General features: G+C 32.5%; 1 protein-coding gene across 1 annotated transcript in view; it reads right to left on the reverse strand.

Moving 5' to 3' along the window:
- The window catches only part of LOC133184338 (neurogenic locus notch homolog protein 1-like), a 90,630-nt gene that overhangs the window by 62,631 nt on the left and 12,905 nt on the right, over positions 1 to 15,094 (reverse strand). The window contains exons 9-14 of the mRNA XM_061319371.1: positions 6,829 to 7,029; positions 5,558 to 5,795; positions 5,111 to 5,204; positions 4,029 to 4,122; positions 2,062 to 2,223; positions 981 to 1,136 (exon numbers count right to left, since the gene is read on the reverse strand). Of these exons, the coding sequence (XP_061175355.1) occupies positions 981 to 1,136; positions 2,062 to 2,223; positions 4,029 to 4,122; positions 5,111 to 5,204; positions 5,558 to 5,795; positions 6,829 to 7,029 (945 nt within the window). The remainder of the gene's footprint in view (positions 1 to 980; positions 1,137 to 2,061; positions 2,224 to 4,028; positions 4,123 to 5,110; positions 5,205 to 5,557; positions 5,796 to 6,828; positions 7,030 to 15,094) is intronic.

The raw sequence follows: 15,094 nt of genomic DNA on the forward strand, positions 1-15,094 counted from the left end.
TTCCCCTTCACCCATAGATGCCATATGCAAAATTAGTTGATTTTGGTTCATTGGTTCCAGAGAAAAAACTTATTAAAATGCTTAAAAAATATTTATTACCCAAAAACAACAAAGAGACTTACTGACTTACTGAGTTTTATCCTTTAATAATCTAATACTTAAAACGTGCCTATAGGGCTCATGCAGCTAGGTTATCTAACACACAGTGATCAAAGTATTTATCAGCAGCACCGAAAAAATAGACTCAAGTTATGACTTATACCAGATAGAACTTACTCTGTGGAATTGGATAAACTACAGGCTGAAAACAAGTGAAACTTACCTGATACATGAAGGCTGAGGGCAAGGGATTCTTTCCTTTATGAGCTATGTCCATTAGCATGAAACATACTCACTAGCACCTGATACATTAAGGCTGAGGGTAAAGAAAGTTTGCCTATATGAGCTATATTGTTCACTAGTACCTGTGTAAGGAACAGAGTAATCCTACTTGAGTAGAGCAATGCTTGCCCAGGATGCAATAATTGATAGTTGTCATAACAAGAGTACTCTACAAGGATGCTAAATGATAAAAATGGTAAACATACCATGAAGTAATATGCCAAATTATGTAGGTGAGTAGCAGCTGCATAAGCCCCAAGTATGGGGAAAATAATAACACGTGAAAACAGATAGCAACAGGTCACATAAGTGACTCATGTGACCTAAAAATGGAAAAATTCATCTGCTATCATCTGCATATTCATTTGCTATCCTTAAAGTGAAAATTGCAAAACATTTTAACCATGCACAGAAAATACCTCTTTTATGGTAAAAATGTGCAAGGTTTATCCCATATTTAGTGTATATTGGCCTACCTGGAAATTTCTCTGTTTACTGTACATATCACATATTACACATACCATGTTTTCCTCAAACTAAATGTCAATCACAAGAACATAGTGTAAAAGCATATTTTAAAATGAAATAAAGATACCAACCAAAACACTGTGACGAGCTGTTGGATCCTACTCCACTTGTCTTTTTGCCTAGAGGACAGGGTAAACAGTAATCCTGCCCAGCCATGTCTTGGTAAAAGTGTTTCTGGCAGAGGGAACATACTGAACCATTCAGAAACTGTCCAACAGGGCACTCAGCTGGAAGAAATAAATTATACAGTTTGTTTGTAAAGCAGAAAAAATAAAAACTGATATAGACTAGACTTTTGTCAATGTACATGTACAGATAATGTGTACTAAAGGTATTTTCAAGCTATCTGCTTATTAAACAACATTCTTTCCTCATAGGTACAGTAAAACACTTATAACAAAGTACCAGGGACTGACAATTTTGCTTCATATTAAATGTTAATTTGAAGCAAATTTCTCACTTTGGAAAAAATTATCAGATTAAAATTTGCAACAATTAGCAGTAATTAAATACATATATCAACAGAGCAACAGTCATCGTAATGTATTCCAAGTACCAAACAGTTTCAATTTATATCAGACCAAACTGACATAAGAATAGCATATTGAAAGAAATTAACAGATTATTATTAATAATATAACCACAGTAACATCATTCATTGAATCAAAAACCAATTAACAAAATCTGTATTTGAAGATTATAAATTTGTGTACCAAATTTAATTAAATCCAATCAGAACTTTAGAAAAGAAACTATTTTGAAAGAATTCAATAGAGTATCCTATTTCTAGTATCATGACAACTCAGCTCTCCAAACCACATATAAAGCATTATTAATTAAAAAAAAATCTATTTACTCATACACCAAGTTTGATAAAAATCAGGCCTAAACTGTAAAAGGGGAAATTGTTTTGAAAAAAAAGTTTTTATTTACTGTATAGATAAACAGAAAGACAGATGGACACCATGAATGTGTATTAAGCCCATTCAGTTTATAATTTCATAGCAAGTTTATGAATGAAAAGTATTTGAAGCTGTAATTTACTCATGTAGTCACATTCATGGGAACAACTGCAAAGTTAATTGCTACATAAAATTTATTTACTTTTCTAGAGTACAATATCAAAGAACATATGCAACAGTAAAAACGTACCAACACAAGCACTAATTTCATAATTCCCGACTCCCAGTGTTGTTTTTCCAGTTCCACAGGATTCACATGAAGTCAGTTCTTCTTCATCTCCATAAGTTCCCACAGGACAGTACTCACAATTCTGACTTGTGCTGTTGTAAAATGTTCCCCGACTACATACAACTACAAAATTATTATAATAATGATGAAAAACAAAATTATTCACATACATTAATCAATTCTGAAGGTGTGACAGGCACACAACAACCTATGTATAATTCTAATGGAACAGATAATTCCCCAGTATTAAAAGGTAAATTAATTATGCACACCCCATTTGAACTTTCCTCAGCAATTTTTGAAGCCTTTCCAAAAGTAATCATTGATAGTCTTTATTTAAAATGAGAGGCCCATGGGCCAAAATGTTCACCTGAATCACCAATTCTTTTCCTTATAAAATCTTTCATTGCTGTCTCAAAATTAAAGTGTGCGACATCAACATCTTTAAAGCAATATGAGCTGCATTTTTGTGAATTTATTTTGTTGTTAAAATGTGCAGATATGATAAATCTGTATGTAATTTAAACCTTTATGATCAATTAGACTGATGTTAAGTATTAAATTTTTTTCAGAAGAGAGATTTCTATACAATGGAAAGTATGGTTTTATATAAGAAATCAATATTGTACAGGACACCATTAATGTACTTTTGCTTCAATCAAAGCATATAAATAGTTCTTCCATCGCAAATATAAACAATAGAAGTTCATAAACCTTCTTTTTTTCTGTCACTTAAGTAGTTAATTACAATATTGCAACAAAAATTTCCATCATCAAAGTTGCAGCTCATACTGCTTTAAGGTATTCAATGTATAAAGACCATATTTTGTACCTAATAAATGAAAGGTCCGATATTTTTCATCGTGATAGCATTTTGAAGATGTTAATTATCAAATAAAAATACTGCATCACAGGAATTACAAAATTTTGATTTATGTCTAATTAATTGCACCTTGAATTTTACATTGAAGTCTATGGGTAGCATGTGTTATTAAGATATTGTAAAAAGTAATTTGAACTTCATACAAATCTCTTGGTGAAAATATGCATAAACTCTCTCTTTATTAAAATAAGAAATAAAATGAATCATTTACCACAGATATTGTGACAAAATTCAAATTTTCTTCTTTTCATCAAGAGCATGTAACTGTTCAAAAACATTTAAGGTGCAAAATGGCTGGCTTCTTATATGTTATTTGTCATGTGAATTTGGTTCATTTCACTTTTATTGTTATCTAGCAATACATCTTAACTATTTTAAAATAATTCAAAATTGTTCAATATCCCTTCATTACACATTGAATACCTTAACGTAAAGTATATTGAGGTTTGATGTCAACTTTATACAAATTATCTGATGTCTAAAACTTTGTTTTCAAATTGTTCTCCCAATCTAGTCCCTATGGCTTTGCTTTGAAAAAAACACACATCTCCATTACATGGTGATGAATGAACATAAAGCCAGGAAACTTGTTTTTGCTTAGGTGCAGATCAAGTTAATTCAGTGTTTTTGAGGTGCATGTGATAAAGGTAAAGGATTCATTAAATTTGAAAAAAAAATTGTTATATTTTTTTTCAGGAGAGGGTTTTTCAATGGGGCAGGAGGCAATTCCAAACAAAAAACTTGAATATACACTCATATAGGAAGGTTTCACAATTTTTTTTTTTTAACCCATTGGTTCTTGAGAAGATTTCTAAATGTATATTCAAAGAATTGTGGTACCTCACTTTGGGGGTTTCTTTGAAAAGTACATATTGTACCGGTATATCAAACTTCAAGGTCATGAGGTCAAAAACATTCTAAAAGGTCCTGTCACAGAAAATGTACATATCAAAATTGAAAGCCTTAGTATAAATATCATATCTTACCATTTACAATGTAAGAGGAATTCCCATAAAAAGTTAAATTAATTTGTCATTATACTTACCACAATTACCCTCTATAACCATGTTTCCCTCTGGACATGATACAATATCTGTAATGACTACTTGGTCATTCAGTAGCTTTGCACCAGCAACATCCTTTCAAAAACAAAAAAACAAAAAAAAACAACTACAGCTCTAGTTATCAAAGGGTACATGACCCCAAGCCAGACATAGCATTTTGGAGCAGGGTCAAAATTCAAACTAAGTTGCATTTCATCAAATAGCATTACTTTAAATTAACAGGAACCAAGTCAAGGGTAGGTGTAAACATGCATGGACATGAAACAATTACTAGAGTGCTCTAAGGAATGCATGTGTCACCTGCTAGTAGCATAATTAAAAATACAATATTTACATCCACTGAAGATATTTTCCCAGTTATTTCTTATGAAAAACACTTCTTTCATCAATCAATATACTTGTTAGAACTGCTTTTTCAAGCCACCTGTAGATTTCTTATGCAGTGTGCTTTTCAATTAATGAAACATATTACAATGATGTATATCAATTGTGCAATATAAGTATTTAAACCTACTTTATATAATTATTTACACAAACATAAATACCAAAAAAGTATTTTTCTTTGTTTAAAATAAGACTGCTGTGGAACAAGCATTCCAAGAGTACTGCATAAACAATACTAGTCCCCTGATGGTAAGTGTAATCTGGTTCATTCCCCTTAAAATTTAAAAGGCCACAATTCCATTTTTATTAAATCATTGAAGTAGAATGAAATGCAGACTTGATCTGTTATTCATCAAGGTACACTCACAAACCAAAAATCAGCTCAATATCTACGTTAAGAAAAAAAGTGCAGAAAACCAAGTGGGACAGACAGCCAGCCAAACAAGGAGGAAAACTATACTCCCTCCGGTTTCACCAGTAGGGGACCAATGGAGTTGAAATATATTAAGATAACATGGCTAATATGACAAGAATCAAAACAAGGCTGGTATTTAAGTGATTACCAGATGGTATATAGTTACTACTCTTTTACATTAAAATTAAAATATGGCAACACAGTGTAAATTATCACGATATAAGGTATAATGTCTTAAATACTTGATACGACTAAAATACTTACATTTACATCAAATACAGTATCCTCAAATATTAAAACTCTGAAAACTTCTCTTGCTGTGTAGGTGTTGGAACCAGACTTTTTAGTAATACCATTTCTAAAAAAATGCAAGATTTTTTTTTTAAAATCAAACAAATACAACTTAATCTTTATCTAATCTTTAAGATCACAACAGATGGGAACTCGGAGGTAGATGTACTAGCTCGATTTTCTGAAGCCAACGATGTATGACAAAACATATAGTTTTAGATGGTATTTTCTTTAAATTTGTTTTGGAAGATATGTGCAGCATCATAAGAGACACAGAGAGGGCCTTTGCTTATTGTAGCACTTCAATTACAAGTTATTTCAGAAAATAAAGTTCAAAACAATTACGCACAGGTGTGGATGTCTAAAGAAAAATGTTTTTTTTTTTAAAAGTGTTTAATTGTTACTCTGACATCATTTTACCTTAAATTCTTTATTTTCATGGAAACTGTTATCTGTTGTTTGCCAGAAACACACTTTGAGTTGATTTCCACATTTGAGCAGTCAGAGTTTGAACAAACATTATCCCAGTTCTGAAAAACCTTGTCTTTAAAATCAGTCATTAGATTTCTCTTTAATGGTGCTTCAAAAGATTCATCACAGACCACCGCCAATGAAAACATTAAGGAAACTTCTATCTGAATTTGTGTCTCAGTTTTGTCTGAAAAAAAAGTTATGAAGTAAGATGAAACATATGCCTTTACCACAAAGAAGATGGGTGAACATGACGAGCGATAAGCCTATAGTGTGACAAACATGAAGATGAAAAATTAAATTTCAATTATATCAAAATTTTCCTTGATATTTCGTCTAACATAAAAATATACTTTATGTAAAATCTCTACAATTTGCAAAAATCCCGCAAAGATTGAAATTATTTGCCTGTGAAATATTAGACACACACAAAAGCGGGCTAAAAGAGTCATTTTCTCAATCTATAATACTATTTTTCGATATGAGTGGGTCTTCACTCCACCTTTTTGAAAGTTAATCCTCAAAGTTTGCATAAAAATATACATTTTTTGGTTACCAAAAATATGGAGCAATGACCCACTATACATTAAAAATATACTTTTATGACATAACATTCGCAGCTTTTTGAGAAATACTTGAAGTCCATAAAGTCAAGGGTCATATCACAAACATGATTTAAATGCCACACTTCATCAGGACTTGTGTAGTCTAGTGGTTAGCGTGCTAGTCTCGAAAGAAAATGATACTCAGGATTTTTATTGCTAGGGTTCGAACCACACGAATACCACATTAATTTTTTTTAATAAAAGAATAAATTTTGCCGAGAAAATTTTCCTCAGAAAAGTTTTGTTTATCATAATTTCATAAATTTCATTATTGAGAACTTTACTCTAAATACTATAAATTCACAAACTGAACATGATTTTTATAAATCTGAAGCTATAGGCTTTCTGCATGCTATGTTTGGCCATCTCCTTTGTTATTTATATCTATTCCAAGGAAAAAGGATATCTCATGAAACAGTGAAAATTGGTCCATTTAAGAGAGAGAGAGAGAGAGAGAGATAGAGAGAGAGAGAGAGAGTAATGATAAAGTACAGTCAATTTCATCTAAGACTATGTTTTAGCAATTTTTCATTTCAGTAGTACATTTACTATGATTTGGAACTGGGCTGACAAACAATCCTGAAAATTTGTGAAAAAAATTGTAGAAAAACTTACTTCCACATGAAGGCAATGCAAACTTCTGCCGTGGTTTGAGAGGAGTATACACGCCAAGCTTAGAACACATTTTATATTTTGGAGCAGGGATGGATAAAACTTGGTTACCAGGACATCTCAGATTACAGATATCTCTACTGCCTGAACAGTAACCAATGGTTAGAGAGGGTGGGGATCTTGGTTTAGGGCAGTCAGCATTATCTGAAATGAACAATAATTCCTTTGGAATTAAGTATGCATGCACATCATCAAAAATATTCAAGTTTCTCAATTGCAATATACCAATTGTTATTACATCTGTTGATGTAATATAAGCAATATATAAGAGGCCAATGGACCAAAACACACTAGCTTCTAGTAACCTTACTGCAATGCTGCAGTATGCAGCCATTGTGTTTTAAATAATTTCTTCAACACTTTTGGGCCAATTTTAATAATACTGTATTACATTATCCAGGGCCTTGTTTTACAAAAGAACTTAAGATGAAGTTAAAATTTTACATAGTTCAAAAATATCACCTACTCAATAGTTCAGTGAGATTATAATTACATTAATTTACTAACATGTAATTGAATTCTTTTTCAAATCATAACCACAGTTAAACAAGAGGCCCATGGGCCACATTGCTCACCTGTGCACTTTGGCTAGGAAAAAAAGCAGAAATCAGTTTATTATTGAAAAAGTTTAATAAATATAAGTGCTCCCAACCTTCCCCTATATGTATATGGGGGTGGGGGAGGGCTTGATTTGAACAAATTTGAATCTACACTGCCTGAGGATGCTTCCATATAAATATAACCAATCATGGCTTTGCTGTTCTTGAGAACAAGATTTTTAAAAGATTTTTCCTATGTAAAACTTTGATCCTCCATTGTGGCCTCACCCTACCCCCAGGGGTCATGATTTGAATAAATTTGAATCTACACTGCCTGAGGCTGCTTCCACATAAATACAGTCCCTGAAACGTTCTACTTTCCCATTTTTCCGTTCAAACACCGTTCGTTCACCGTTCGTTCAGCGTGCGTTCACCGTTCGTTCACCGTGCGTTCACCGTTCGCTCTCCGTTCACAGTTTTGCGTTCACCGTTCACTGTGCGCTCGCGTTCACCGTTCACAAAGCGTTCAGCGTTCGCTCTTCGTTCCGTTCACTTTGCGTTCAGCGTTCACCTATCGTTCAGTTTTGATTGTCATTCGGAACTCCGAAGTGAAAGGACTTATCTTTTTGTAGGTAAGGAGTTACAGGTTTTTTTAATTTAATAACTAACATATCGTGTTTGAAGAATCATTATTTCATGGGGAAAAATATCTACGATATATATATTTATTATTCTAACTTAGCTGTTGGGTTATTTATTAAATTACTCTGGAAAATAAATGTTATTATAAGCACATTCTGTACCTATGTAGACCGATGCTGAAATATTAAATTTAACTAAGGGCAATGTGCAAATACTTCAAGCACTGCAACAATTTGTTGTTTTGTTAAAGACGACAAATCGTTAATGGTGATATAATTATCCAAGTAAAATAATTACGCAGCAAAACTACGAAAATATTTATTTCTAACACCTTTTTTTTCAATTACTACAGAAAATATGATAGAACTAGTTCTGAGAGTTATACATAGTACTGCGGATATCCTGTTAATTTATTATCTTTGGAGCGAATTAAATTGATAGTGTGGTTAAAGGAAATATTTATTAAAAATGTAATACACTACAGAATTTTCTCTACTATAATATGTTAAGTTTATATATAGTTATAGAGAAAAAAAATTCTTTCTTCACCGTAACATTATATGTTTGCCATTCAATATGATTAATACCCCCCCTCCCCTTTCCCCCAAATTGGTTACTTAGTCAGTACTGTATTTCCAGAATATTTTAATTAACATTTAAAAAAAAATGTTAAGGTCTTTTTTAGAACAAAAATTTCAGTCTCAAAACAAGCATGCATCTAAAAAAGTCACAAAACAATAGTAGTTCAAAATGTACACGTGTCGGCGGTGGTATTTGAAATTGGCAGAGAGTATGTTTCAAAGTCAAATGCTAATGCCCAATGTATTTTATTCATTTATTATTCAAATGTTGGAATCAAATCTAGAAATGATAAAAATAAATGTTATAACTTGTTGGAAGTACTCGCACTTCGCCTTCGACGTGACGAAACTTTCACACCTGCACAGTGTCGAATGATTTTGATTGACAGGACAAGCATGTGGAGTTCGTGTGAACTTGAAGCAGGAAAATAAAAACGAGTATGACTGTCAAACAAATGGATATGATTTGTTGATAAAAAAAAAAAGTTACTTTCACTGCCTGATATATTTAGAAAAAAAATTCAGAGTTTTTGTTTGATATAGGTACAAACATTTAGTGAAGCCTGAAAGGAAGGGAGGGGGTCTAAAACGGAATATTTCTCTCTCTCTCATTTGTCTGTTTAATGAAAACTATAACAGCATATTACTTAAATATCAAGTTCTGAAAATTGAATTTATAACAAATAATATGAATATGCATCTTTGTATTATCTTGTCCGAGTATAATCACGGCCATCTTCAGATACATGTAGAAGTCTGCTCAATAAATCATCATGAAAAAGTAGAAATGACACACAATATATTATTGTATTAAACATTTAAATACGAGCGTATAAATGCAAAACGTCCACTGACCTTTGTAATTATTTTTTTTTTTCATTATTTTACACGAAATCGCCTTGACACGGAGATATTTGAATGGATGTTACAACCGCTTTAATTCATTCTGTAAGTCAGAAGTTTTCTCTGATTTGTTATCAAATAAGAATAAACATTCTTTTTTTCCAACTAAAAAAACATCTTTTATACTTCAGCGTTCGGCAACAATTACAATGTTATAATGCGATAAAAATCGTGTGATTAAAAACTTATTGTGCATGCATCGTCTTTCTTAGGACAATTTTGGAGAATTTATTTTATTGACTTATTTATTCATTCACTTATTGGTTTACTTATTTATTATTTATTTATTTATTTATTTATTGGCACCTGACATTATAATACAATAAAATAGTTTCAATGCAAGGAAAAGATCAGAGGCATTCCGAATATATCGTTCATCTTGCGTTCATCGTTCGTTCACCGTTCACTTTGCGTTCGCGTTTGCGCTCCATTCGCGTTCTGCGTTCGCTCACCGTTCACACATCGTTCACCAAGTTGCGTTCAGCGTTCACACATCGTTCACTCACCGTTCGCTCTGCGTTCGTTCAGCGTTCGTTCACCATTCGTTCACCGTTCGCTCACCGTTCAAGTGGGAAAGTAGAACGTTTCAGGGACTGTATGACCTACCGTGGCTTTGCTGTTCTTGACAAGAAGATTTTTAAAGATTTTTCCTATATATTCCAGTGTAAAACTTTTTTCGTCCATTGAGGCCCCACCCTACCCCCGGGGATCATGATTTGATCAAATTTGAATCTACACTACCTGAGGATGCTTCCATATAAGTTTCATTTTTTCCTGGCCCAGTGGTTCTTAAGAAGATTTTTAAAACATACCATTAATTTTTCAATAATTTGTATTACAGTTGAACTTGGATATCTCAAACAGGGATATCTCAAATACCATGATATGCCAAAGTGATTGGGAAGTCCTTACCATGTATTTCTTCAGTATTTTACCCTTGATATCTCGAACCTCATTTATCTTGAAGTTTTTCTCCGTCCCATCGAGTTCGAGATAACAAGATTTGACTGTATCTCCCCTTGGAAGAAAGCTTGGCTCTTCATTTGAATGAACTTGAATCCATTTTACCCAAGGATACTTTGTGGCATGTTTGGTTGAAATTGGCCCAGTGGTTCTTGAGAAGAAGTCAAAAATGTAGAAATTTTACAGACAGATGGACGGATAGACAGATGGATGCCAGACAAAATGTGATCAGAAAAGCTTACCTGAGCTGAAGGCTAAAAATGTAAACAATTGAATAAATTGCAGAAATAGACTTTGGTCTCATAGTCATGAGCTCTTTTGTAAAACACAAGCCCAGATAGTATTGCTCATTTTTTCTGACAAGTTACCCACTCCACACAGTTTAAACAAGGTTTCAATAATACATTAAATTGCTTTAATTTATAATACTCAAGTTTAGCCATAGATATGCAGACAAACATACATGAAAACAATCTGCTTTCTCTAATGCTGAAATAATATAGGGCATACATACATGCACATTAATTTTCAAATATTCCCTATAATGTCAGTAAAATATTAAATGCATGGCAATGGCATATGATAGGCCAATAAGGAAATGGATCATGATCATAAGTACCTGTAATTTTCAGGCTATTATACAACAACATACCTCAAGATACTTTGATGACTCCAGGTTTCATGCTGATCAAAAAATGATTCTGTCAAGACTTCACTTTGTGTAAAGCTTTATTTTTTTTGTAAAACTTCGATTCCCTTTTGTGGCCCCAACCCATCCCAGGAGGTCATGATTTGAACAAATTTAAATCTACACTACTATAAATCACTTTTATTTGCAAGAACTTTATTTTTGCGCAATTACATGAGTCTGTCTGCTCGCAAAAAATACTATTCTCAAATATATTTGTATTGTTAAGGATTATATACAACAGAAACCACAGCTTGCGAAATTTTGTCTTGCCAATAAATATCAAATAGTTATCTTGTGAAAATAAGGTGTGGTGAAAATATAGTGATCTATAGTACATGTATGTAATAAAGCTTTCACATAAGTTTCATCTTGCTAAGTGATTCTTGAGAAGAAGATTTTATACAAGAAGGCATGGCTCTTCAGATGAACAAACTTGAATCCCTTCAACCAAAGGATACTATGTGGCAATATTGATTGAATCGTGAAAAAATTGCAGGCAACACAGGACAGACAGATGCCTGACACTTTTTGATCAGAAAAGCTCACTTGATCTTTCAGCTCAGGTGCACTAAAAATCATTAAAAATAATTTGAAAAGCTCTCATCACAAGTAATTTACAGGTTAAATATGAAAGCCCTATCTTTTATTTATTCATGAAGTTATGACCAATGTTCAAAGTTTTGTGACAGACAGACAATTGAGACTTAATGTCCTGTGTCTTAATCATGTCAAGTTTGCCCGGGTTATTTTGCTAATTGTACAAGGGCAACTCAAATGGGTTTTAGACAATGGCATTTTTGTCATTTTAAGAGGTCCTAAATATACATAATTAGAGTGTTCAATCAAGGGCAGGTAGGTGTAAAATTCTCTATATTTGGAAAGCAGTAAGGACAAAAAACATTGAATCATTTTATTGTATCACAGTTTAAAATCATTTTAACACTTAAATTTGGTTCCAAATTGACAGAATTCTTTCATAAATATACAAAAGTGAAATAAGGTTAAGATTTAAAAGCAACAGAAGCAACTGAAAAAGACCCAAAACTCTGCGTTAAGTGCAGTCATCATTTATTCTCTTAAGCATTTACCACAAGGATACCCCCATCCTCAACAAAACATTGTTAAATATATATATTGTCATGAACTTCTGTATTCTCTATTGAGAAGTTGAGAGAGGAGAGAGTAACAACGAGCCATTAACTTCTCCATAGAGAATATAACTTCTGCAATCTTGGCAGTGCCTTGTGGATATCCCCTTAAGTCATAACAATATATGCAATATTACCTTTGGGAGAGGTTAAGAAGAAGAAATTCAGGAATTTGACGTGAATGCTTTAATGAGTCATCTTAATTATTTTCATCTTATATCTACCTGTAATCTTGACAATATTTTTAATATATAAGCAGATAAAATAAGCCGCTTTATATGCTTTGTATTTTTTTACTTTTGGGTTTTAAAAAACAATCTATATAACTTCACATTTTATTGCCTGTTTATCATATCATTGTATTTAAATTTTGTTTTAATAAAATAATAATTAACCCTAAATTTGTGTTTCACCTTGCATAGCCCTTCCAGTTGTCAATAAATAGTTTAATCCCCTAACTGCTCCAAATTAAGTTACCTGTACCTGAACAGCTGTGTGTGTTCAAGTGAAAAGTGATTTCATGTGCTTAATTTATACCTGCATGCATTAAACAAACAAGGAGACTAATCTGTATTGAACAAACAAACCTATAATATTCTTATCTTGATTGACAAAATATGGCAGTCGTGAAACTCAGAAGAATCTGAAATTTTAAGCTGAAAATTTTCAAATCAAAATTATAGGGCAATTTTGTTTTCCCAATTGAGAAAGCAGGATAGAAGGGTAAAATCGTGAGGATCCTGCCTAAATTGGGAAAGTTAGCATGTATGCATAAATTGAAGTTTATTTCATCAAGTTCTGCATAAATACATATGTAACATTTAATAAGCTCTGAACACATTAAAAACACTGCAAGTAAATAAAGAACTTTTGTTAAGATGAAATTAAAAGAAATAGATTGCTTAAAGGACTTATCATATAATTTTCAAAAAATCATAATATTATGAACAAAAAGTCTGTGAGCCAGTGCTCACTAATAATACCCTAGCTCTGATGTGAATACACAAGTTCAGTTAGGGACAGTCACAATGATAATCAGGAAATTGACATCGGATTTGTACAAAAATGAATCCCACCATATTGCATGCCTAAACAAGGAATGTGCTAAAATTTCAAGCATCTGCAATGAGTAGTTGCTGAGAAAACTGTGACCAAAAATTTGTCATGTATGGTATGGACAGACACATGGATAAACAGGAAGTTGATGTCGGATTTGTACAAAAATGTCTCCCACCATATGGCATACCTAAACAAAGTGTGCTAAAAATTCAAGCATCTGCAATGAATAGTTGCTGAGAAAACTGCGACCAAAATTTGTTACGGACAGACACACAGCTGGATGGACAGACAGACACACAAGGGTAAAACAGTATACCCCCCTCTCCTTCGGAGCGGGGGTATAAAAATATTTATAACCTTGTCTATTAAAATACTGCGAAACTTCTATTAAGATTAAATTAAAAGAAATAGATTGCTTAAAGGACTTGTCACATAATTTTCAAAAAATCATAATATTATGAAAAATATTTATAACCTTGTCTATTAAAATACTGCGAATATAAAACGTTGTTGTGAACATGCATATTTTAAGCGATATTGAGAGTTGAAACTCAAATGAGCCAATATGCATATTTCAATTGGATTTCTGCAAAATACTGCTCTGACATCATAGGCGACAATACGTTCTATTTCCACTATGGAAGAGTTATACTTCTTAGTGCGCTCTTTTGTGAAAAAGTCGGAAAATGTACAAATCTCCATGATTTCAGGGACAAACTAACGTAAACATGTAAACAATATGTTGAATGTCGATGAACAAATCCTAAGAAAATGCAAATGAAATATTTTATTGTTGTGGACTTTATATACATCAAGAGTAGGAATGACAACGATATCAATTTATATCTATTGTTGATCGTATGTATCTATTTATCGTATGGTACATCTAAATACAATACACATGCCTCGGAAATGTCGTATTTTTTATTAATGGATGATAAATTTAAGGTTCTCGCTCTCTTACATATGTCTTTTAGTTCTTCTATTCTTTAATTGGAATGACAAATACATTTGACATTAAAAATTGGATTGGGATTGGCATGTTTTGTATTATCCGCAACGCCATGTTGTCCCTGTCAGACGAACAAACGCGCCTCTAATTTTGAAGAGTTCACTAATGGAAATAGAACATATTCAGTGATAGTCACATGCTATCTAATTAACTTTGATTTTTAATTCAGGGGTTTTCATATGAGTCAATAATTGTTTAATTACTGCAATATATCCACAGTAAAAACACAAAATTTATAAACTGTGATTATAAGGAACATAATACACTTTTAATTTCAAATAATAGAGAAATTAAAGTTTATAAGTAGTATAAACTGAGTTTATACCAGGGAAACAAACAAACACATTCACTTCCTTAATGAGGACCCTTAGTGGAAGATTTCCCCTTCGGGGGCCCCATAGATAGCCAATATTACGGAGGGAAAATACCCAGCCTCTTTCTGAAACCAACGCCATGGCTGGCAGCATCGTGATTCTGTAAATTTACAACAGCTATCCACCACCATCCCCGCCACTCTCCTAGAACTGTTTGCCATGCGGTTAACAATTTTGATTTGGATTATTCTTTTGGAAATTAAAGTGGACTATTCATAAGACTATTCATAAAACAAGATGTGTTTGTGAAACACTGATGCCCCCGTATGGTAGCTTTTGTTGAAGGTTAAAGTTTCT

The sequence above is a fragment of the Saccostrea echinata genome, unplaced genomic scaffold (assembly GCF_033153115.1).
Source record: "Saccostrea echinata isolate AGI-Se365-2 ecotype Australia unplaced genomic scaffold, CSIRO_AGI_Sech_v1 ptg000010l, whole genome shotgun sequence".
NCBI classification, from domain to species: domain Eukaryota; kingdom Metazoa; phylum Mollusca; class Bivalvia; order Ostreida; family Ostreidae; genus Saccostrea; species Saccostrea echinata.